The sequence below is a fragment of the Fukomys damarensis genome, unplaced genomic scaffold (assembly GCF_012274545.1).
Source record: "Fukomys damarensis isolate Sample0158 unplaced genomic scaffold, DMR_v1.0_HiC HiC_scaffold_21, whole genome shotgun sequence".
Lineage (NCBI taxonomy): Eukaryota > Metazoa > Chordata > Mammalia > Rodentia > Bathyergidae > Fukomys > Fukomys damarensis.
This window is the reverse complement of record NW_022900933.1, coordinates 10130107-10157732: the sequence shown is the minus strand read 5'-3', so window position 1 is coordinate 10157732 and position 27626 is coordinate 10130107. Positions and strand designations below refer to the sequence as shown.

At 32.1% G+C, this 27626-nt stretch overlaps 1 protein-coding gene across 7 annotated transcripts in view; it reads right to left on the bottom strand.

The window, feature by feature from the left end:
• Gphn (gephyrin) overlaps positions 1 to 27626 on the bottom strand; it is a 559105-nt gene that overhangs the window by 334910 nt on the left and 196569 nt on the right. For all 7 annotated transcript variants that reach the window (XM_033766935.1, XM_033766936.1, XM_033766937.1 and 4 more), the window contains exon 3: positions 14563 to 14620. In XM_033766935.1, the coding sequence (XP_033622826.1) occupies positions 14563 to 14620 (58 nt within the window). The remainder of the gene's footprint in view (positions 1 to 14562; positions 14621 to 27626) is intronic.

Genomic DNA, 27626 nt, shown 5'->3' with positions numbered 1-27626 from the left:
ACAAAAAAAAAAAAAAAAAATACAGACAATTTTGCTATCAACTTCTAACTTCCAATTCTTTCAATATGATAAATGTTCAGAAAATGAATATATAAACTCAATAGTACATACTACCACAGAAGACAACTCAGTTATTAAGATCTACCTTTTAAACACTAATTGAATTTTACAATGGAGGTAGTAGGCCAAAATGATTCAAAGTTTCAAAATAGTTTAAGTGTATTCAGAGGCTGAATACTGGAGGAATAAAATTAAATGTATGAAAACTACTCTCTTTATGCAGATAAGGGCAAAAACAGATTTTTTAAATTAAAGGGGATATGAGTTATAAACTGTTATGACAGGAAAACAAAGGAGAATTACTATATATACTCTAATATTTATAAAATATTTATATTTTATATAATAAGGTAAAAGTACTAATATTACGCATAACAGTGCCTTGGCTATATAGTAGGCAAGATCATGACATATTGCTAATAATTTATTTTAAAGCAATATTCTTCAATTTATTTGTAATAGTGGTACAGTTTCAACTATTAAACTTTTTAGTGACATACACTTGAAGAGATTAAAAGACTTAAACTACATAAACCCAGTAAGCAATAACTGTAACACAATCACTATTAGCGGACACACTGCCTTAGTGTTTAAAACAGGATACAGTATTTGGTCACCACTCTTCAGCCCTATATTGCTGTTTAAGTAGTAATTGATCCAATTATATTCTCTAATATATCTACAGAAAAAATTTTTACATGTTCTAGTCATCATATGATATAATCATAATGCCAATTTGACACTATGATATGATTCTTACTCAAAGTAAAATACTTTTGTTATATTACATAATGTATTCTGCTCTAAATTCTTACAAAAAGTGTATATATTTAAAAAATTTAGTACCATATTCATAAAATCTATATTAAAATGTGAACGTATAACACTGAGAACTAATACTTCAAAGAGTGAGGCTGGATATGTAGTTTAGAGGGAGAGTGTTTGTTAGCATGTGCAAGGCTCTGGGTTTGATTACTAGCACCACGAGAAAAAATAAGTTATTTAATATTCTCTAGATACCATCAAAACAGTTTAAATACTGTATAAATACTCTAGTTAAGCAGCTCTCTCTTATGCAGTTTAGATGTTTCTTATCCTTGGCTCAGTTTTTCTATGCTAATTCTGTTTTCTTTTCCATTTCCTCATCATTTACACTCAGAAACACTTATTCTACTGCCTAAGAAATATCACTTACCTTTATCCACTTGGTTTTTGCTAAAAATTGAAATCTAGTTTTTATAGATAACACCATTTTTCCTTAACATTCTTAAGTAGTATTTCATCAATCTCTCATGCTTTTCTGATCTTTTAAACAGGATTGGCATTTTCTTTTAATAGTACTTCAAGATATTTGTATATAGTTGCCGGTAATGTTTACTTAAAGTGTCTATGATGTATTTGGCATTAGTTATATTCTAATACTCCCTCTTCCATTACTAAAACCTGGATTACTTGGAAGTCAGACAGGTGGTGACTATAAACTATAATTTGTTTTTTGTACAGATGATATTTTATTGACGTATAACAAACAAAATTTTATATATTTAAAATGTATAACATGATGCTTCAATCTGTGTGTATACTGTGAAATGACTGCCACATTTAATTTAGTCAGCACACCTATCACCACATATGCTTAGCATTATTTTCATGTAATGTAGTAGGAACATTTAAGGTTTATTTGCAGCAAATTTCAAGCATACAATACAGTATTATTAACTATAGTCATCATTTTGTATATAAGATTCCCAGAAGTTATTCTTCACCTATGTTTTTTAAGATCTTATAAACAAAAAAGTACCACTATCACAGAACATACAGTTTCAGTAAATTCAATAAATGTTCTCATGAAGTCAGGCATGATATTTGATGCGAGGACTGTTAATTGATCATGGCATTACTGCATATCATCTATCTTCTCAGGCTATATTAGAGTAAGTCCAGAAATTAACAAAGTAAAGAGAAAAACCTATACAAAGGAGAAAATATTTGCCAAATACCCAATGATGATTCATACCTGTAGTAGTATATAAGAAACAACAAAATTAATAACAAAAATGTAGTTCAATTAAAATGGGAAATCATTTGAATATATTTCTCAAAAGAAGAAATAGGGAACAAATATATGAAAGGATGTACAATATAACTAGCCATCAGGGAAATGCAAATAAAAAATACTATGAGATAATATCTTATTCTAGTTAGAATAGATATTGTTTTTAAAATGTTGGCAAGGATGTGGAGAAAAAAGAACTCTTACATACTGTTCAAGGGAAAATAAATTCTTACAATCATTAAGAAGAACAATGTGGAGATTTCAGAGATACTTGTGTGCCCATGTTTATTGCAGTACTATTCTCACCAGCTAAGGAAATCAACCTAAGTGCCCATCAACAGATGTATAGAAAAAGAAAATACAGCCAGGAGTGGTGCCTCATGCCTGTAATTCCAGCACTCAGGAGGCTGAGGCAGGAGGATCACTGTGAGTTTGAGACCAGCCTAGGCTACATAGTGAGTTCCAGGTCAGTCTCAACTGCAAAGTGAGACCCTGTCTCAAAAAACCAAAAAAAAAAGAAAAGAAAATACAGTATATCTGCACAATGGGTTATTCAATAATAAATAGGAATTAAGTCCTGCCATCTGCAGCAAAATGGATGTAACTTGAGGATATATGTTAAATGAAAGAAACCAAAAACAGAAGGGCAAGTATCAAATATTCTCCCTCCTATGTGGAAGACAACCCAAAACAATCAAAAAAATTAAAAAACTGATCTTCAATCTGAATATAGAATAGTAATTGCTAGAGTTTGGCAGGTTAGGAAGGTGAGGCTGGATAAAGGGAAACTGGATATGATCGGTATATGTTACATACATTTACTAAAATATTACACTGAGTTCCACTATTATGTACAATTAATACTTGGTAATTTAAAAAAATCTGCTATAATTCTAGTTCCATAAGAGGAAATTAAAAAGAAATAGTTGGTTCTACAAACATTACCAAACTACTAAGTCAGCAAAGATAACATGGTGAAACTGTATTATTACTGAGTTTTGTATGTATCAAAGTTTTGTATGAGGATATGACTTCTATATTGAGATTATATAATTATTAGGAAGCCGAAGAATTTGTCAGAGTTAATATTTTCTCTCAAATATTAATGAATACCTTTGAAAAAAGCTTCATGTATGATTTGGCTTTTCTTTTGCACATTAAAATTCAGGATGAATATAGTTAGACAAGTAACTGGACACAGATAACATATATAATTTACTTAATTCTATTTAAGAAATTCTTAATAAACATCTGAAATTCAGTTCACTGATTAGCCTTATGTGGAATATACAATGTCTCATGGAATTTTAGTTCTGATGATTTTCATATAGGAATATGTAATAATAAGAGAAATAATAGACCACTGATCTGTCTATATATACATAGCAAAAAAAATGGCCAAGATAGATTTAAGTAATCTTTTCAAATAGAGCCAAGAACTTTTCTATTTACCAGATCAGAATGTTCTGATGTTTTTAAATTACCCATTCTACATTATACAATGGTATGCTAAGTTTAGGTTTAAAAATGTGAGGGGGTTAGGATATAAAACATATAGTAGAGAGAAAACCTTGTAGTTACTTGATGTTCTTATTTTTTCTATCAATGTTCTGGGACTATCTTATTCCAAGAAAAGTGGGCTCCAAACATAAGTGAATAATATCAGAAAACAAAATAAGAGATGAAAATCATTTCCAAAGAACAAAACCAGATATAAGTATGTTCTCACCTGTATTTCTTTCAGACCCCCAAAACTCATCACTTTCCTCAAAATATGCTATTTATTTTTTATTCCTTAGTTCAGGGACTGAGGTATCTTTCACTAAGTAGTCTAAGCTAAAAAAAAAATCTGAATTAATCTTTATTTTTACCCCTCATTTCTCAAGACTATTAGGGTCACATTACATGGTAGTAATTAGTCACTTACTGTGCACTTACTATGTAAAGTATCATGTTGAGTACAACTCTTCACTATGACAACAGTGGATTTTGTTATTCACTAAAGCTAAGTTTCCTTACCTGTGTTTTTAGAAAACCTCAGAATGCTTAAAATGAACATAGTGCCACAATACTTTCAAGAAGCAGTGTCTATTTTATCACCACAATAATGTACCACCCACATTTTCATTACTGTTGCCACTGATAAACTTATTATCTTTCTAATCATTCAGATAGAATATCCTAAATGGTCTGCATCTATGCCTCCTTCCAATCCATTTTGCTAAGAACAGTAAATCCCCTAAAATAAATCTGAATGTTTTTCCTTTGCTTCAAAATCTTGGGGCCAAGACATACACATCCTCTATGTGATTCCAGCCTAAATTTCCTGCCTTATCTCCTATGATTATTCTTGATAAACCCTTGTTTTTAATCAAATTGTATTTCTAAAAATTATCATGTTTACTCATGCTTAGTGTTTTTGCTCGTTTCCTTTTATTTAGGGGTCCTCCCCATTATACTACCTATGAAGAATTCTTTGGCCCTATGGCCATAGTCTCCTTTGCACTCAAAATTTTATTATAAACTTTATATGTAACATATTTTATATGTAATAAAATGATTGCTTCTTTCACTACACATTAAACTCCTATGGGATCCTTCATTTAATACTATATTCACTCACTAACTGTAAATGAAAGATCAACAGATAACCTAATCAAATTAGGAACTTCTATTCAGTAAAAAACAAAACAGAACAACTTTTAAGAGAGTATAAAAAGGAAAGCAATAGAACAGGAGAAAAAAAGGAGCAATAAAGTTTATCAAAGGATTCATATCTAGTGTATATAAATAAAAGACAGTTAATCTAATCTTTTAGGAGTGGAAAAGACTTAAACAGGACCTCACAAAAGAGGAGATCCAAGTGGACAAGAAGGACATGTGAAGATGCTCAGTAACATTAGTTATCAGGTAAAAATCAAAACCACATTCAGGTGTCACTATTTGCTTTCTAAAATGACTACAATAAAGATTGACAAAACTGTTAGTGAAAATGTAAAGCTAAATGGAAGTGTTGTAAAAATGCTCAAGGGAGTAAAAACTGATATTACCCATTTGGGAAAACTGAAGAATTTAGTATTCAGAATTCATTTTGATATTCTCTGACCCAGCTTTTCTAGGCCATATCTATCTGAACCACTGAGTGGGAATGTGTATATACATGTATCAAAAGTTATCTACAAGGCTGTTTATTGCAAATTTATTCACAACAGACTCTAACTGGAAACCCAAATATCTTTAAGCAAAAGAGCAGATAAATAAATTGGTGTATACTTACTGAAACAAAAGATAAATCAACAATTTCATTGATACAAAGTTCAAAACAAGATAATTCATGGTGTGAGAAATGGGGATAGTCATGACTTTGGGGAAGAAGGAAGATACGGTGATTGAGAGGTGGCACAGGGAGATCTGAGTGGTAGTTATATACGTGTGGTTATAAGACTCCATCAAGCTTTATACTTAATAACTTGTGCACTTCTCTATATGCACACCATATATAACAAGTTACAATACAAAAATTCTCTTTTATTTAAGAATATTTTTATTTTATCTTTGTTTTCAAATAGTTTTTATGGATACAAGATTTGTGGTTAACAATTTTTTTCTTACAATACTTTGTACATGACTTTGTACATGTCATTCTACAATAGCCTTACTGCTGACAACTCATGTCAATTTTTCTAGGGTTCACTTGTATATGAGGAGTAATTCTTCTCCATTCTAAAAACTTTCTTTGTCTTTTAGTTCTTTTATGATGGTACATGAGTGTGGATCTGTTTGAGTTTATCCTATCTGAAGATGACTAAGCTTGGACATATAAATTCATGCTTTTAATAAAAAGTGTGAAACTTCAGCCATTATTTGTTAAATTATTTTTCTGCTATTTTCTTTTTTGTGATCTCATCATGCAAATGTTGGTGAGCTTAATGGTGCTCCACATTTATGAAGCTATGTTCAGTTTTCTTTGTTCTCTTTTCTCTGTTTTTTTGGCTTGAACAAATTCTATTGTTCTGTCTTCAAGTTCTGCTAATTCAAATCTGCTGTTGAGTCCCTGTAATTCATTATCGTACTTTCATCTTCAGAACTGGATTAAGTTCTTTTAATTTGAAAAAAAAATCCATCTCTATTGATATTCTCTATTTCTTGAAGTTAATATTATACATCAACTTAAAAAGCTCAGACAGTTGTTAGAACATTGCTTCTGAGTGTGCCTGGTAGTTTTTCTGGTAGAGATTATCATTCAAATCAGTAAATTCTCACTAAAGAGGGCAGAAATCATCCACTCTGCTGAGGCCCAAACAGAACAACAAGTCAGCACTGCCTCCTCTTGCCTCTTTCTCCTTTAAGGAACTTGAGCTTCTTAGGTTGGGGGAAATTAGTTGAGCAAGTGGGTATGATATATGGATCACAGAGATCCAGAACACATGACCAGAGCACAGAATCCGAATGTTCTTGTAGCACTGTACAGGGAACCAATCAGAAAGTGCTATCTTCAATTCTTCATTTATATTTGATTTGATGTGAGGCCAAGAGATTTTCTGATAGGACAACTCTCTCAAATGCCCTGTTTGTATGGGAGAGAAACAATCCAGAGATACAAAAGAGCCTCATCAATAACCTTGTGGCTGCTGTGAGCCAAATTATCCAGCCTGCTCTCTGTGGAGCATATTTCTTTTCCTCCTTCAATAAATGTAAAACCTGTAAAGTCTATTTCTACCCAGGGTGAAGTCTCTGATGTTACTTCTCAGAGGGCTCAGCGGAGGCACAAACACTATCACCTCTGCATGACTATCTTTGAATTATTTCTTTTCTTTCTCTGATCTTTCTGTTAAACTATTTGCCTTTTTTTCCCCCCATCACATTGGGTTATAGACTCCACTAATTTTCAATACTACTTGTCCTAATAATTACCATTGCTGTTTTAAACAATATCTTAGTACAAAGTTACTTCACAGACTGATCCAATGAAATTCAAGCAGAGATAGTTCTTTAGTTCAGCCTTTGAGTTTATTCTAACCTGGGAGGACTCTTTTTAGTCATGTGTCTTCCAGGATCTCTCTGATAAACTAGCTGGCTTAGTTTCTTACTCTTTAAGCAATGACTATCTTCCTCTTGATTATTAACCTACTACCAAAGTCTCCTTTGTTTTAAAGAATTCTTTAGCTTGATAGCTTCCACATTCTATTTTAGTTAAGGTCGTCAGTTTCTTGCAAAGATTTTTGGAGCAAACTGTTCTTATGGACTACCCCTGTCTGAACAATAATATATGTGAGCACTGTTCTTAATGCTGTATAATGATAGTAACCCCCGGTTGATCTCTCCTGACATACATGTTTTATGCTATGAGAAAGATACAGTAAGAGTGACGAGGACTGCAGTATTGTAATTCTACTGTGCCCAGAACTACTTCTTTGCTATGAGTCAGGGTTGTGGGGAGGCAGGAAGAATTGCCCTATCAGACAAGATGATCAGGAATTTAGCCTCTGTAAGTCAGAGTTGATGGCATGAAAAATGATGGATGCCTGTCCAAATCAGAGAAATACTGCAAACCTTAAGTGAGGGCCAGGATAGATAGAGCCCCATACTGGAGGTCCTGTCTGCCCACAGCAAATCCTCCATCAGGCTGAACCAGGATAGGAGAAGGATTAGGTTTCTAAAATGCTACAAACTCTTTTATCTTACATTTAGTAGTTTTACTGGAATTCATGTTTCCTCATTTGTGGTAAAGCATTAGAACAACATCCAGATACTCTAAATGGTTGTTTTATTATAATTTTCATCAATTATGGCTGTTTTACTGGCAAACAGGTTCACAGAACTCTTCAGGCACTATGTGCAAAAGTGAGTTTTCTGATAATCCAATTTTAAATATATTTTATACTTATGTTAATATAAAAATTATAGACTAAGGGTAGAAAACAGAAAATAGGATAGACTAAATACATTTGTTAAAAGAAATTTAAAAGATTATATCAGCAAAACTAAATTCTACTGTCAGATTTAAATTACATTTCTGAATGTGAGCATTCATTTTGTAAAGGTATCTTTGATTCTCAAATTAAAGGTAAATTTAATAAATGGCTATGTAAATTTTAGTTTGAATATATAAAAAATGTTTTATAGATCTTCCGATAGTAATAAAAAATAAGCCAGAGAAGCCACATCTTCATCCTTCAACCAGATTTTTCCAATGATAATAACTTGTGTACACTTGTGTATTACACAGCAACACAACCAAAAAACAAACGAGGCAGTGCATCAACCTTATTTAGATTTGTGTGTATTTTCTTTTATTTTTATTTATTTTTTTCCCATTAAGTTTACTGGTACATTTAAAACAAACAATACAGTTCATTCATCATTGGGATCTTGTACCTTTACTGATATGTCTTGATATTTTTTTCCCATACCCTTCCTTCACCCCTTTCACCCTTGTGTATATTTTCTACACTCTTTTATTATGTATGTAGATTTGTGTGCCGATCATTATAGTCCAGATATATATAACATCTCCATCACAAGTTATTTTTCATGTTGCCATTTTATATTCATAGAAACCTTTCAGCCTATTTCTCCTTCCTGTCTGACTCCACTTGTCATTTTATATGCCTACAATTTTGACATTTCAAGAATAGTATAGTACCTTCTGTATCTTTTCTTATCTGTTACTCTAGCAAAAGGTTTATCATTTTTTTCAAGTGTTTAAAATAATCAGCTATAAATTTTATTCAGTTTTGTGTATTAGTTTCCCATTTTCAATCTTTAATTACTTCTCTTTGTGTTCAGTTTATTTTCCTTTTTCCCTTTGTTTGAGGGAGAAACTTATTGATATGAAAACTTTCTTCTTTAATATAAATATTCACCATTGTACATTGTCCTCTCAGCTCTGTTTTAGCTGCCTTCCATATTTTGAGATGTTCTTCTTTGATTTATGGATTATTTACAAGCATGTATTTTAATTCTCACGTTAAGAGATTTTCCTCTAATCTGTTATTTCTGTTTTAGTTCCATTATCATGTGAAGACATATTAAGTATAATTTCCATTTTACAATATTTGTTGTAGTTTGTCTTACAGCCCAGGGTATAGTTTATTGATTGTTTGCATATGGCATCTTTTTTTGCAAATGTCTCAAGTGCATTCTTTAATTTTAGGTGAAGTATTCTTTATATGTCTACTTTTGGTATGGATGCTTTTTAAGATCACCATGTTTTTTTTATAGAACCTTTTGCATAATGTAATGTCCCTACTGAGTCTAGTATAGTATTTTTTCTAAGTCTGCCTAAACTTATATTGACTACAGCCACTCCTACTTGACTTTTTAAAATTAATATTTGGAGAGTATAACTTTTCTTTTCTTTCTTTCTTTTTTTTTTGGTACTGGGAATTGAACTTGGGTCCTTGTGATGGCAAGGCAGGCCACCGAACTGCTGAGTTAAATCCCCAGCCCTGGAGGGTATAACTTTTCAATCCTTTTATTTACAATCTATTAAGTCATTGTTTTGAAATCAGTTTCTTAAGAAACTCATTGAGAAAACACTCGTCAAATTACATCTTCTGGTTGTCATATTTTGATTATTTATATTTAAGATAGTTGTTGATATCTTAAGGCTTAATTAAGCCTGCCACTTGTGGACTCATTTTCATTTGTGCCCCTTGTTTCTTATTTTTATTTATATATGCTAGCCTTACTAAAACACTTAAATAGTTATTAGAATCTCATTTTTATTTGTAGTATTTTCAGTATGTTGCTTTGTATACTTCTCTTAGTAGTCACTCTAGGTCAGTGATGGCAAATCTTTTAGACCTTTCAATGACAACGAACACCCTGCGGCAGCATACATGTTATAGGTTCACCATCACTTCTGTAGGTTTTAAAATACAGACAAGACTTATTATACTTTACTGGTATTGACACTTTACCACTTCTACTGAAATGCAGAAACCTTACTTATACATAGTTACATTTACCTTACTACATTTTAAATATAATTGCGTTAAGTATTTACAGTACATATTTTGCATACCATAGCATAATAGTATTATAAATCTAAAATTCCTGGATATTAGGAAATACACAGAAATACTCAAAAAATGCAAAGAAAATGGCAGACTGCCTAAAAATTTTAAGACTTAAGAAATAACATGGCAATGAATTTGTTGGGTTTCCTTATTATTTCCCATATACTGTTTTGTGGACAGGGTGTTGGAACCACTAAGAGCCACAAGCAAAAAATTGGTCCTACAAAAGCATTGTCTGTCTAGCTAAGAGTTGCCTAAGGGGGGAAAAAATTTAAAGCAATGCTCATCTTTCTTAAGTCAAATACCAACAGAAAACTTGATTCCCCCACAATTTTAGAACAGCCAAGAAGAAATCTGATTTTCAACCTCATTTCCCCCCATCCAACAGAATGAGATGTCAGGGTTATTTATCCTTACCTGGTGTTTTGGTTACTTTTCTCACTGTTGAAACAAAATACACAACACTCACAAGTTAAAGGAGGAAAGGTTTATTTCAGCTCACAATTTGTATGTTTCAGCCCATAGTCAGCTGGCTCCAAGGCAGAGTGACATGGCAGAGGAGAAACAGTCCATGGCAGGGTAGGAGGAGACAGCAAGCAGCAAACAGTAGCAGCAAGCCTCCCTTTCCCTTTTATTCCATCCAGCTACAAGCTTTTTGGGTGGAGCCACACACACCCAGGGTGGGGCTTCCTATTACCCATAGCTAGAACTATGATTAACCAATTAGTGGACTAATCCAGTACCACATGCCCTTAATCCCAGTATTACAACCTCAATTGAAATCCACACACTCTAGATTCAGCCACCTCTGAAAAACTCCACCTATGAGTACACAAGACCTTGGTGGAACCTATGTACAGGGCATAACATCTGGTTATGTTGGTAGGGCTGAGCAAGGAGCTATTCTTCCATCTTTATCCTTGCACAACAAGTTATCACTCTAAATACCTGGCTAGAATATTGTAGGTGGGCAAAAGAGAATATATCTGATTTTATCTGAAAATATTAATGGTGCATAAAATATGGATGAAACAGTTTATAAAGCTTTTTTTTCACTGTCTGTGAAACAACATCAATTGCCCATCTTTTATGCCTCAGGGATCAAAGTTTCTGGAAGTTATTTTAGATATATTAGGAGTATTTGATGGAAAAAGTCATGTTATTTCACATCTAAAAATCATGATTTTTAAAGGAACCTCTTGAAAGACAATTCATAGTTCTAGATTTTAAAAAAATCTTAGTGAAAAGTCACCATTAAAAGAGGTTGTATTTGTGTAAGTTAACAAATTAAACAGCATATATATGAATCCTCAGGTTTTAGGTTGTGCCTGCTCTATGCTTCATTTTCAGTACCTCATATTTCAATACCTCATAATTTTCAGTATTACCTCATATAACTTTTCCATTTGATTTTAATCAATAGAATAGCTTCAACTAACCACTGTATGAGTTCAAATCTCAAAAATCAATCAGTAGACTGTATCTCCTTTCTGAATTACAGGCTGATTTATCCAGTATCACAGTAGATATTTGATTATCTGAGAAGGACTTCAAATTCAATAGGTCTAAAACATATACTCTGTGCTCTCAAAAGTATTCCCTCTCCAGTATATCCTGTTTTAAGTGAACAGCAACAAATACACTCAATCTCCCAAGCCAGAAATCTGAGGCAATTTTTTCTTCTTCTCCTAAACATCTAATGAATGATTAAATAATTAATCTATTTTTGTAAGTTATATTTTTTGAACCCAATTTTTTTCTTCAGCCTCACTGCCACTGCTTTAATTCAAGTATTATTCATTCTATGCCCAAATTCCTACAATCCAGTTTCCTTTCTCCTACTCAGAACCTCTTTATCTGCACAAAATAGCATCATTCTAATACACAGAAAAGCTATAAAAATTATCACACAAATTAGGTGCGTTACTTTCCTTTCTAAACTTATATAAAGGTACACTACAGTTTTCAGGATAGAATCCAAATTGATTAACATGACATAAAGGCCCATTTCAAACCCTGTATTTCACTAGGTCTTTTTTATACCTTGTGATCTGGTGCCATATTTTCTCCTACATATTTCTTTCACAAGTACCTCTGCACACAACTCCAGCTTGCAGAATTTTCATTTTAGAAGGACTTTGTTTATTTTTCAAATGGCAAGGTTCCCTTTTATGTATTTTCCCAGAACTCTTCACTTATTTTTATCACTTAACATGTATTTTATTTATTTATATTTTTTGTTCCTCACGTTCTTTTATTGGTATATTACTGTGATATTAATTACATTCATTTTAGGGAACTGCAGGTTGCCTATTCACTCTGTTTATATTGTTTCCTTTGCTCTGCAAAGCCCTTTAAATTTGATGTAGTCCCATTTGTTGGTTCTTGATATTATTATCTGTGCTTTGGATTTTTGATGAGGAGGTCCTTGCCTATGCCTATGTCTTCAATTGCTTTCCCTATTTTATCTTCCAGAAGCTTCAGGATTTCTGCTTTTGTATACATATGTTTGATTCATTTTCATTTGATTTGATGGCAAGGTGAGAGATAGGGTTCTGGATTCATTCTTCTGTACATGGACAGTTTTCCAGCACCATTTGTTAAGAGCTACCTTTTTTCCTGTATAAGTTTTTAAGCCCCTTTGTCAAAAATAAGATGGCTAAAGGTACATAACGTGTTTCTTTGTCTTCTATTCTATTCCACTGTCTACATGTCAGTTTTTACCAGTATCATGCAGTTTCTATTCTTATATGTTGAAGGATAACTTGAAATCCAGGATTGTAGTATCTTTTACTTTGACTTTTGCTCAGGATTGCTTTGGCTATTCTGGTCTCTTTGAGTTCCATTCAAATTTTAAGATTTCTTTTTCTAGTTCTATGAAGACTATTGTTGAAATGATATGCATTAAGTTATTTATCAGTTTTGATAATATGGCCACTTTGACAATACTAACTCTGCCTCTCAAGGAACAGAAAATGTCTACTTTCTAATGTCCTCCTCAATCACTTTCTTCAAATTCCACAGTTTTTATTATAGAGGTAGTGATAGAAGAAATCCCTTATTCCCAGTTTTAGAGTAAACATTTTCAGTTTTTCCCCATTTAGTATGATATTGGCTGTGGGTTTGTTGTAAATTGTTTTCCATTTTGAGGTAAGGTCCTTCTATACCTATTTTTGTCAGGATTTTTATCATGAGTACCTTAACACATATTTTACTGTATTATAAGACAGACTAACTTTATGGTGGATTTAAACTATGTTGTTCATACAAATGTTTCATTTTTATATGTTTATTGATTGCTTAAGTTTCTAGAGTTTTGGTTTTTCTCGGAGTCACTATAAATGTATTTTAAAAAGCAACATACACATGTTTCAGACTATTTAATGGTACTTATATTTTCAGAGTAACTACTGAACCTCAAACAATTCTTTACAAGTTTATAATTATTTCTTTCCATTTTCAAATCTGAGAAAAATTAGGGACATTGATTAGACATAAGGTTCCTCTCAGTTGGTTCATCCGTCTTAATTATATCAAGTTGGAATGAATTTCTTGAAATTTTTTTTGGTGCTACAATAGAATAATTGTATAAATTCCTGATGTTGATTACACATTAGAAGAGTTGATATTTTGAAATTAATGACATATCTCATAATAATGATTAGTGGGCTAAACCAATGTAAAAATAATACAAATTATTAATGTTTGAATTACATTGAATTTGATCATAAAAAGTTTAGTCAAATTATGTACAATAGTTTGCTTTTATATGTAATTGTTAATAACATAAATAGTATTGTTTATTCTTGTCTACTGATATCCAGTTGTTAAACTTCATTTATGAATAAGCTCATTTCTGAATATATGGTAAATTGTTTGTTTCCAGAGAAGAGCAACAAGTTGTGCTAGATGATTAACATTCTACAGGACTTAGTAAAAAGTTAAAGACAAGAACATAGCAATGCTCTAATTTTTAAAGAGTAAGGTCAATTATTTATTGTAATACACATTTAAATGAAATTGGCATTTGTATTTTAAAAAGAAATCAGGAAATACCTACTAAAGGACTTATTTATTACTGGTAAAGGATTATAGGGAAAAGAAATTGCAACAAGATACAAAGATAACAGATTATACAGACTAATGTATATGCAGAATGTATATGCTTTCTTCTCTACTTTCTCTATGAATTTCATAGGAAAGTGTTGCTTTTTGAATTTCCTAATATTTTCCCATAAATGCACTGCAAAAACCAGATAAAATGTGATGGCAATTATCTATTAGATATATATTTAATTCAAGATGAATAACTGGCAGTGTAACAATAGTATAGCATAACTAAAGATTCAGTGATGTGAGTTCTTTTGCCACATCCCCATCAAAATACTAAGACTGTTAGAGGTGAAAAGTGCCATACTATACCTTGATTTCTTCTATTTCATCTGGTACTATCTTGTATGCTGATATAGTCCCACCCAACCTGAAATTAGGAGAAAAAAATATTCTCAAAACCAGCAACAATGTATTTAAAAAATGGAAGATTTATAGTATTCACACCAGAAAGCCACCAGTAACTTCTCAAGGCCTACTGCATTAGTAATGGAGGAAAAAGTTTGTAAGTTTCCCCTTTATTAGTTTAAAAGAGCTAAAAAATTAGTACCAAAAGAGGAAACATTAAGTTAGATTTTTATCTACAAATAAATTTTTCTTACTGATTTTTGTTTTTATTTTTTTCACATTTTAAGAACAATGCTTGGCAGTATTCAACAAAAAGAGAAAGGAATTTGGGGGGTTACAAATAATTTAATCCCTAATATATTTCCTTTCCCTTGTAATATTCATGATTTTTAGCAAGGGACCAAGATTTGTATAATACAAGCATGATATGTATGCTACCTAATTTCATTCTGTCTATTAAAAAGGGGGGAAATTGAGCCATAAAGACATTCAGTAATTTTTAAGGAACTAGTAGATACGTTAATAAATATTTAGGTATAAAGTATACATCAAACTTTGAATGCTTACTATGAAAAATGAATAATTTGCAAATATTATGTTAAAATAATATTCTGGATACACTGAATTATAAAAGTACATTATTAAGTTAATAATTTTATCTGTTTCATTTTACTTTTTAAATGTACCTCCTAAAGGCAGGACATTTGTTGTGCCTATCACATCTGTATCAAGTGCTCTAGGCTGTAAAACTCCAAAATTATCTAACTGCCTTTGCTCTAATTCTTTATTTACAAAGGAACTTTCTGGTTATTTATTTGAATTAATAATTACCTTAATAGAAATGGAATCATTATGTACTGCAAACATGTACTAATAAAAGTATGAACTAAGAAATCAACTGAATGACTTAATTGAAAAACTAGCATTATCATTTATTCTTGCTAATGAAACTATTATTCAGATTCTTATTTGAGAATTCTCTTAGATTATTAAAAGTGCCACAACTAAATGCTGTAATCACTAAAGAATTTTAACTTAATTCACTTCATGTAAGGCATATCAGGGATGTACTCAATAAGATAATTAGATAAGGAGCAAGACAAAAAAAAAGGGGGGAAAAGAAAGGACAATACTAAAAAAGCAGTACTACAGGTTACTAAAAATAAAAATCCATATCTTTTTGTAACAGAATTAAAGCAGGTTTTTTTGTTTGTTTTTGGTACTGGGGATTAAACTCAGGATCTTGCCCTTGCAAGGCAGGCGACAGAACCACTGAGCTAAATCCCCAGTCCTAAAGTTTGTAGTTTTTTAAAAAAGGTTTCATTGGCAGTTATTAAAGTGACTCAGTAGCAGTTGAGATTGTGGGGATATGAATGATAAAATTACTGAAATAGAAGAGCAATTCAGAAACTTTAAAATTATTTCAAAATAACTTTCAAAAAGACCTATTTCAAAAAGACCTATCATTATAAAATAGACTATTATAATTAAAGAAGCATACAGCAACAGTTACACAAATGGAATACATTCAAGAATAGTTTCAATTTGTTACTAAAATAATTCAACAATGCCATGATAAAAATGGCTGACATCTTCAGGAACAGTATAAACAAACTTGCAATAAGTAACTAATTTTTCTCTTGATTATCTTTAAGAATAGTATTACTGCATCTCCAACATCAATTTCAAACTTGTTTGAATAACCATGTTGTTTGTTTGTTTTGGGTTTTGTGAGATAGGTCTTACTATGTAGTTCAGGCTACATAGTACTTACAAGGGATCCTCCCATCTCTACCTGTCAAGTGTTAGTATTAAGGCATGTACCACCACATCTGGCCAATGAGGATGGTTTTGAATGTTAAAAGATAGGGTAAGAAATATATATATGGTTATGTGCACCTATGTTTATAGTGGTACTGTTTGCAATAGCTAAAACTTGGAAACAGCCCAATTGCCCATCAGTTGGAGACTGGATAAAGAAGATGTGGTTTTTCTATAAAATGGAATACTACCCAGCCATAAAGAATGGGAAATTAAGAGTCATTCATAGAAAATGGATACATATCGAGGATATACTCCTAAGTGAAATAAATAAGTCACACATGTAAAAATACTGAATAGTTTCTCTGGTGTGAAAAATTATAATGATACATAAGATCCTAGTGATATAATTGACAATGTGAAATAGGAAGAAAAGGGCTAAAGGTGTAGGGAAAATGGGAAGGGTGGGGGAAAGGGAATAAGAGAAAAGGAAAAAAAAAACATGAGAAAATGAAAAAATGGAAATAAAGTATTTTTAAATAGGGAAGGGAGGAGGGGCTGAAGACCTGTCATGTAAAAGTACAAGATCCCAATGATGAATGTAACTGTGCTGTATACCTAAAATGTACAAATAAGCTCAATGAGAAAAAAAAGAAATATGTGTGTGTGTGTGTGTGTGTGTGTGTGTATGGTTTAACATATTCCAACTTGGATTTAATGTTTATAAAACATACGCATATGCATATAAATAGTATGCTAATGAAGTAACAGTTTACTATATATGATGAAGTGATTAAAAACAGGAAATTTGGAGAGCTTTATAAATGAGAAAGGAGGTAAAAATTGAAAACGTTCAATAAACAAATAATCTCATTTGCAAGCAGCATGTTATTTTTTTGAAAAGTTGCAATTTCCAAGATTACATTTCTTTTAACCACCTTTATTTTCTATTTCTGATTATAATCAAAATGATGGTAACTGACCAACTATTACTTTTGAACTTTGAACTGATTACTGAAAATGACACTTCTATTTCCATGGAATTGTTAAACATAGAAATGTCAAATATCTATAAGTTTATCATGTCATCAATATTCCATATTAACTATATTCAAGCCTTGATCAAATGGCTCACACCAAATTACATTAAATGGTTCTTTCCATTATATGTACACTGACAATCTCAATAATGAAAAATGAATATACTCTGGAGATGGAGTTCTTTTATACTTTAGTTAATATATAAAAGTATTACACACTAGTAGTGACATGGAAATACTATTATAAGTAGTATTATAGAAGCTAAATTAGATACAAATTAATTGGCACACATGGAGGGATCAGGCCCTTGAGGGAATAAGTATACAAGTGGGACATATCATATAGATTGTGATTGGAGGACAATCTGAAGAGAGCCAGGCCTCAAGATGGAGACACAACAGGCAAGTCCCTCTAAAGAGCAGTTGAGATTATACTATCATTAGCACAGCTTAATCCAGTGAGCCCAGATAGATATCAGGTGCCTTGATCCAGAAAGTCCAGGTGTCCAGAAAGACTGGACCCATCCCTTCCTGGAATGCCTTTGTTCTTTCTATGATGAGAGGTTATACACAAGCTAAAGTTAATGATGCTCACCACCTACTCTTGTCATCTGCCTTGATTCCCTGTTGGATCAATATTAGCTAAGCAACTATACTTATAATCCTAAAGATTGATTATAGTTTGACTTATGTGATTTTACTGTATACATTACCCTTAAGAAATAGCTACCTACTTGGGACACTGAAAACCGAGGAGTTATATTTCTGCTTTTTATTTCCAAGAAAACTCTCCTTCTTTGGTTTGCAACTTCATTCCTCAGTGTTGTGAGAACTCAGCACATCTGACAACTAAAAGATAGGAGTTATTTATTTTCCCCATCACAGTAGTATATAAGTCCAGTATTCCTTATCTGACATGCTTGGGCCAGGAAGTGTTTCAGATTTCAATTTTTTAAATTTTGGAATATCTTCACATACATTAATGAAATATTTTTGGAATAGGACCAAGTTTTAAATACAAAATTTATTTAGGTTTGAGATATAGATTATCCATATAGCCTGAAAGTAATTGTAGCTACCCTTGGCCTTTGACCTTTAGTCATATGAGGTCAGGTATGGAATTATTTACTTGTGTCATCTGTTGGTGCTCGAAGTTTCAGATATTGAAATATTTGAGGTTTTAGACTTTCAGATTAAACATACTCAACCTGTACATAGTATGTAATATGTGCCAAGCATTATGTAAAATTTTACGTATATTTTTTCATTGAGTTCTTATAATCTATAATAATGATTATGAAAAAATAAGATTTTTTTCAAAGACTCTTAACTACAAGTGGCAAAGTAAGATTTAAGAAATCAGTGCTAGAAAACTGATGAGTGAACTATTAAATTCATATGGAAAGTCAAGGGATACAGAATAGTGAAATAATCTTGAAAAGATATTAAAGAATCCCTATTTCCTGATTTCAAGTTACCTCAAATCTAAAGCAATTAATATAATGTGACCATATTGCAGACAGCTAAATTAGTTAGCAATTATTATAAGGCTGTTAGAAGAAATTCTTTGTATGAGTTGTTTTCCATTTGATCCTCATTTAATTAATATTACCTAAGTAACTACACTTATTGTAATCTTATTGGGTGATCATAGTTTCGTTCCACCTCATGTCCACATTGTGATTTCCCACTGCACCAATATTACCTAAGCAACTGTACTTGTAATCTTACTAGTTGACTACAGTTTTGTCCCATTTTGTACTTACCTACCTCGTGGCTTTGTCCCATAACACACCTTTGTGAAATAGGGTGGGTAGGCAACTCACTTTCTGGAACCCTTTTCTGTCTCTCCTAGACAGAAGTGATCTTTCAATAAATTTTTCCTACTATAATCTATTTTGTTCTTATAATTCATTCTCTGATTTTAGAGAACTTGAACGCGTTTCAGATATCTAGCAGGATTGAGAGTTACATCTATTCCCCCTTTGTCAATAATACTATAATAACAGATATACAACAATAAAATACAACCTATAATCTAAAAATAAACTTGTTTTAGGAGTAAATGTTGTTTTCCTTTTAAACCTTTTTAACAGTATGATAAAACTGTATTTAATAAACTTGCATTTTAAACATTTTAAATGTGCACTTCAGTGGCATTAATTATATGCCCAATACTATCCATTATTACTATTCCCAAAATATGTTTATCACCCTGAACAGAAACTATAACTATTAAGCAATAACTTTCCATTTTCTCTTGCCCCTGTCACTGGTAAATGCTAATGTATTTTCTGTGTCTATGAACTTGCCTATTGTAGACATTTCACCAAGCAGAATCATATTGTGTCCAGCTTACTTCAGTAAGCATAAGTTTAAAAGGCTTTGTGCTATAGCATGTAGCAAATTTTTATTCCCTTTCATGACTGAGTAATGTTTATCCACTCACTGTTGATAGATGCTTCAGTTGTTTCTTTTTTATTATTATGAATAATGGTGCAATAAACATTGACATGTAAGTATCTGAGTATCTCATTTCAATTATCTTGGGTATATGAGGTGTAATCTAAAAATATATTGAAGGTTTAAATTAAAAAAAAACTATTACTGTAAAAGACACACTGTCAATAATTCCCCTCTCATCAAACACACTCATCCAAATCACTCCTCTTTATAAAGGAATTCTACAAGTCCTTTTGGTAAGTGTCATTTGTTGTGCTGTTATGACTGCCTTCATATCCTTAATCAACTCAAAATGTTTACCTTCCGTGGTCATTTTGACTTTGAAGAAGAGCCAGATTTGCAGCGTGCCTGATTTATAAATATGGTATCTTTATAAAAATGATGCATTATAATGTTTGAAGGAGCCTGCTTTTCTGTTGAATGGCAATTGGCATGATCACTGACCAAATTTTGATCAAACCTAAAAAATAGTCACAGAAAAGGACTTCTACAACTGCTTCAGAAAGTGGTAGAAATGATAGTAGAGTGTGGTGAAAGTAACAGGAGTATTCTGAGAGGGATTAATGGCAGTGTGCCTTTTACTATAAGAATTTTTAAAAATTTAAATATTGACCGTATATTTTGATTATACTAAATATAATCTAATGAGACAGAACTGCATGGTGATTCTATGTTTAGAATTACAAACTTTTTCACAGCCACTAAGCTATCTCCATCAGCAATATATGAGGGTGTAATTTCTCAAAATAGTTAGCAACATTTGTTCTTTTTGTTTTTTTTTAAATGGCCATGTTAATGGATAAGTTGTGATATGTTACTGCTTTTGTATTAACATTTCTGTAACAACTAATAATATTAAGATCATTTCATAACCTTAATGATCACTTGTACATCTTTTGAACAATATTCAAGTTCTTCGCCTGTTTTTTAAAAAATATTTTGGTATTGCTTCTGCTGTTGAGTTTTAGGAATTATTTTTTATTCTACATTATAAAGCCCTGCTAGATATGCAAATTCATTAAATATATTCTCCCTTCTAAAGCGAACATTTCACTTTTTTGATAAAGTTGTTTGATGCACAAACCATCAAGTTCAATTTACCAAGTTTTGTTGTTGTTGTTGTTGCTTATATTATTGGTGTCCTGTATAAGAATATGTCTTACATAAAAATCCACTGCCAAATCCAAGGTGATAAACATTTGCCTTGTTTTCTTTGAAGAGCTTTATTGTGAAAACTGTTACACTAGCACTAATTCATACTGAGTTCATTTTTTTACATGGTGTAATGTATAGCTTTAACTGATTTCTTTTGAGTGTGGAAATCCTTTTGCCCTAAGACCATTTACTGATAAGACTGCTTTTTAAAAAAGCTATTGTCACAGACTTGACTTCGTACTCCAAGCTCATTTTTAGATCTTCAATTCTGTTATGATTAAGATCTAAAATGTCCCCACAAAGTCTCACATGTTTGGAAGTTGACAGGATCATGGGAGCAATACAGTCGTCAGTAGTTTAATCCATTGATGAGTTCAAAAATTAAATATGTTTGTAGGAGGTGGGGCATAGTTGGAGATGTGAACTGGGAGAATGGATTGTTACTCCGGGATCCTCCCTTCTCTCACTGTTTCATCATTCATGCCACTATGTAAGTTTTATGCTGGGCCCTTCTACCATATATATTTCTGCCATGGAGCTGGCTGACCATGGAATTAACCAACTGTGAGCCAAAACAGGCCTCTCTTCCTTTAAGTTTCAGGTGTCAGGTATTTTGTCCCAATGATGAGGAAGATGACTTAAAAAAAGAATTCTACTTCCTTGGGTCTATAGGTCTTTATCATTTACAAAATTTTTAAGTAAAATGTAAAAATTGTACAAATTGATGGGTACCATGTGATGTTTCAATACATGTACATATTGTATCATATACAGGTTTTTTTAAAAAACACTAGTGTAAGCAATATAGCATAACTAAACTTTAGAAGTTTGATTTTTTTTTCCTTTTAGAGTAGCTTCTTTCAGAGACAAGCTGTTTCTCCAAACTTCTGTTGCAGAAAAACACCTCCTCCTCTCCTTAGCCCAGATTAAGTGAGAGAATGTCAGTGTTAGCCCCAGAGAGTTGTGTATTAGTTTCCTTTGCACAGGAAAAAGAAAGAGCTAAAGATGTCTGGGAGAGATTAAACATATCGAGAGGCATGTATCACCTTTCCTCTGTTCTTTCCTATAAAAGACTTGTATACCTGGATATGGGGAGATGCTGGCTGAAGTAAATGAGACCTATCAGCACTGGCCTCAGGGCTGCACTGGTACCTGGATCTACACCACATAGGTGCAGTGGGTCATAAAGGCCATTGTACTGAGCTCCAGAAAATAGAGCAGAAGTGAATAACACAGAGAAGGCTTCTCTGAGGCTCCTATGATGAAAATTGAAGCCCACTGGAAAAGTGAAGAAAATTTCTGCAATGAAGTAAATGAGGCCCTTACACCTTCTTGGAGCTAATTTTGAATAGGTCTTTTATATTATCAGCAAAGTAAATGGCCTCTTTTTATTGGGTTAGCAACAAGCAAATAAGATTGTTATGTACAGACATGAGTGCTTGTAACAATAGCACCACATTGTGTTGATTTGTATAAACTCTGTAGTAAGTTATAAAATTGAGAAATGTGAATCTCTGAATATTTTGAGATTGTTTGACCTCCTGCAACCTCTTACAATTTCAGAAAAATTCCAGGTTCAGTCTTTCTATTTTTACAACAAATGGCATCAGGAATTTTGATAGGTTTTACACTGAATCTGAAGATCACTTTAGGTAGTACTGACAGTTTTATTCCATTAATAGAGAGTGCCTTTCCACTTGTTTAGGTCAGCTTTAATTTCTTTCATCAGTGTTTTATAAATTTCATACGTGTGTGTGTGTGTGTGTGTGTGTAAATATGCAAGTTTTTCATACATTTGGTTATATTTATTCCTAGGGATTTTATTCTTTTCAGATAAATGCTGATTTAAATTAGATTTTTTATATTGTCTGTGTTTAAAAATACAAATGATTTCTGAGTGTTGATACTATACCCTGCAACTTTGCTGAAATTTACCAAATTATATGTTATATATGAATAGAGATAGTTTTGCTTCTTCCTTTTCAATTAGGTTCCTTTTAAAAAGATTCATTTCATTTCTTTTTCTTTGTCTGGATGTCCTGGCTAGAATTTCTATTATAATATTAAATAGCAGTAGTGAAAGTGAATAACTTTGTCCTTGTGGAAAACTTTCAGTTTTTCACTACTAAATATGAAGTTAGCTATGGACATTTTGGGGGTGCCTTTTATTCACACATAATCTAATTCCTTTTATCATAACATGGTGTTGAATCGTGTTAAAATATTTTTTGTATGTCAAATGAGTTGATCATGTTTTTTTTATTCATTCTATTATTATGGTATTATGACAATTGCTTTTCTTTCTTTTCCTCCCTCCTTTCCTATTTCCTCTTTCTCCTTTCTTTTTCCTTTCTTTCTTGTCTTCCTTGAGATGAGGTCTTACGTTGTTCACACTAATCTCAAACTTCTGGGCTCATCCTCTGCAGTGCTAAGAGTACTACTGGCCAATAATTAATCTACTTAAATTAAACTAGTTTCACATTCTGGCTCAACTCCTACTTTGCCACAGTGTATAGTTTTTTAAACATACTGTTAGATTCAGTATGCTAGCATATTTTGTGACTATATTCATAAAGGATATTGACAGGTAATTTTCTTGTGATGACTTTTTTTGGATTTTGTGGTAAAGTATATGTGCTGCCGAAGTGAACATGGTATTTTGTAGTAAAGCAATGCTGGCTTCTCAGAATGAACTAGAAACTGTTTCCTCCTCTTTCATCTTCTGGAAATGTTTTAGAGATTGGTGTTAATACTCTTTGGTATTATATCAATTTGTACGACACTTTGTTAGAAGATTTTGTACAGTCATTTTACTTGTAACAGTTCTGCTGACATTTTGTACTACTTATTAGGTAATTCTAAGAACTTTTCCATTTCATCTAGGTCAACTAAAGTTTTGGTATACAACTGTCAATAGTATTTTCTTATAATCCTTTTTATTTCTATAAGATCAGTAGCAATATTCCCACCTTCATTTCTGATTGAATTTAAATTTAAGGTCTTTTTCTCCCCTGTAAGTCATTTAGGTACAAGTACATAATGGAGACATTGAGAACTCAAAACAGGCATGCCTCAAAAAGACTCTTCCCACAATATAGTGTAGTCAAATTGCCAAAAGTTCACATCAAACAAAGAATATTATAGCTGCAAGAAAGAAGTATAAAGTCACTTATGAAAGCAAACGTCAGAATACCTGTAGATTTCTCGGCACAAATCCTGAAGGACAGGGTGGCACAGATTTATGTATTTCAAACTCTGAAAGAAAACAACTGCCAAACTAGGTTACTATATCCTGTATAGTTATACTTTAGAATAAAAAGAGAAAGATTCTCCAAGATAAATATAAAGTAGAAGAATTCACATCTACTAAACAAGCACTAAAGAAGATATTCAATGGAATTCTTCATTGAAACTAGGAAATACAATAAATATAATGACAAAAGCACAAAAAAGAATAATTTTCACTAGAAGAGTAAACAAGCAAATGACAAACAGGAAAGAATCAAATATGATTATTTCTATAAATCATCAAATAGAATGTTGAAGCACCCAATTTTACAAAACAAATACTACAGGATATAGGTAATACTACAGTATGACCCAGGATCATAAGAGTGGGTAATTTCAAAACCTCATTCATACCAATAGACAGAGAAGCTAGGAAAAAAAACCAACACAGAAACATCAGAGTTAAATTCAATTTGATATCAAACAGACTCAACAGACATCTATAAAATATTCCATTCAAAAACAACAGATAGGGTCATGGATTTGGCTCAGGTGTTCTGCTGCCTACTTTGCAAGTGCAAGGGCCTGATTTCAATCCTTGGTACCAAAAAGAAAAAACAGAACAACAACAAAAAAAAAATCAGATAAACATTCATTTCATCAGCACACAAAATGGTCTCCAAAGTAGATATTATAGGCCATAAAGCAAATCGTCACATATACCAAAAATTCTAAAAATGTTTACAGTTTATTAGGCCATAATGGGATGAAATTAGAGATTAACAGCAAGAGATATGGTAGAAAGCATATGAACATATGAAGATTGAACAATATATTTTTGATCAAGTATTTAACTACTGAAGAAATCAAGGAAGAAATTTAAAAGTTATCGAATCAAATGAAAATGGAAACAGAAACCTACCAAAACCTGTGGGACACAGTGAGACTGCTATAAAAGGGAAGTGAAAGCCAGGTATGGTGGTATGTCTGTAATCCCACCACTCTACAAGGCTGAAGTCAGATGACAGCAAGTTCAAGCACAGTGTAGGCAACTTAGCAATTTAACAAAACTGTCTCAAAAATAAAAAAGAACAGGAGTGTACCTCAGTATTAAGGTCCAGCATGAGTTTGAAGCAATATTAAGAAGTTTCCCACGAAAGAAATGCCCAGGAGTGGATAGATTCACTGCTGAGTATTACCACTTGTCAAACTATTCCATAAAACACACAAAGGGCAGAAATTCTTCTAAATGCATTCTATTAAGCTAGTATTACCCTTTTACCAAAACCTGATATCAACACGACAAAAACTATAGAGCAATATATCCTTAATGAACATGGATGCAAAAGTCCTCAAAGAAATACTTGAAAATTGATTCAACATCACATTTAAAGGACCATACATAAAACATGATCAAACTGGTTCCATCCCAGGGATACTAGGCTGGTACAACACACCCAAGTCAAGAAATACAAAAATCACTACAATAAAAATCAATGTTTATTTTTTATAAATCACACGATCATCTCCATAATGGAGAAAAGATAAAATTCAACACACCTTTATGATAAAAACTCTGATTAAATTAGGTATAGACGGATCATAACTCAATATAACGAAGTCTATGTATGACAAATCCATAGCCAATATCATACTAAATGACAAAAAACTAAAAGCATTTCTTCTAATATCAGAAAAGAAACAAGGGTATCCATTTTCACCATTCTTATTCAGCATAGTATTTGAAATTTTATCCAGCACAATTATAATTAAGCAAGACAAAAAATAAATGAGATACAAACATGAAAGGAGTAGATCAAATTCTCCATTTTCAAGTTATATGAACCCATACCTAGAAAATAATAGAGTACACTATAAGTCTCAGATATAATACACAAATTTTAAAGAAGCATGGATACAAAATCAACATACCTTTCCTATACACAAATAATAAACTTGCTGAGGAACAAATCAGGAATAGTTATCATTCATAAAAGCCACAAAAAATATATCTAGGAATCCACCTAAGGAGGTGAAAGCCCTCTTCAATGAACATTAGAAGACACTGAAAAAAGAAAATGAAGACAATTGAGAGATGAAGAGACTTCCTATGTTCGTGGATTGGGAAAATTATTATTGTTAAAATGGTCATACTACCCAAAGCGATATGGAGATTCAAGGCAACACCCAACAACATACTAATGACATATTTTAGAAGACTAGGGTTAGGTCTGAGAATTCATATGAAAGCATTAAAAAAAAAAATTCAAATAGCCAAAGCAACCCTGAGCAAAACCAACAATGCTGGAGACAACAGAATACCTGATTTCAAAATATACTATAGAACCATTGTAACAAAATCAGCACGGTACTGATGTAAAACAGAGAAGTAGAAAAATGGAAAATAGTGGAGGACCCAAGAAATAAACTCAAGAGTGTAAAACTGATGGGCACCTAAGTTGATCCTCCACAAAGGAATAAAAAACATACAATGCAGAAAAGATAGCCTCTTCAATAAATGGTGTTAGGAAAACTGGACATGTACCCATCAAAGTTTGAAACTAGATCTCTATCTCCTAGCCTGTACAAAAATCAATTTAAAATGCATCAAAAATAGTAGTATATGGCCCTAAAATTTGAAACTACTAGATGAAAATATAGGGAAACCATTTCAAGATACTGGGAGAGTTAATAACTCCTGAACAAACTCAGGAAGTGATTGCATGAATTGATGAATGAGATTATATCGAATTGAAAAGATTCTGCATAGCAAAAGAAATGCTCAGCAAAATCAGGAAATGAGAAAACAGTCTACAGAATGGGAAAGAATCTTTCATGGCCACTCATCCAACAAGATTAATATCCAGAATATATAAAGAACACAGAATAATTATATCAGAAAAACAAGTAACTTAATAAATAGGCAAAGTACTGGGCAGATCCTGCTGAAAAGAAGAAGTATACATGTCCAAAAAACATGAAAAATGCTATACTTATTCAGCCATTAGGGAAAGGCAAATCAAAACTACATTTAGATTCCATTTCACCCTGGTCAGAATGGAAATTATTGAGGAAAAAAAGAAAAAGAAATGCTAGTGAGGATATGGGGAAATAAACAAACCCTTATACTTTAGTGGGAATGTATATTAGTACTGCTGCTATGGAAAATAGTATGAAGTTTCCTCATAAAACCTATCATTCCTGGGTATCCAAGAAATCCATGTCAACAAACTATAGAAAAACTTGAATACCCAGGTTTATTGTGACACTATTCACAATGATCAGTTTATGGAATCAACCTAGACACCCATCCCTTGATGAAAAGACTAAGAAAATATGATATTATATATATCATATATATATCATATATCATATATATAA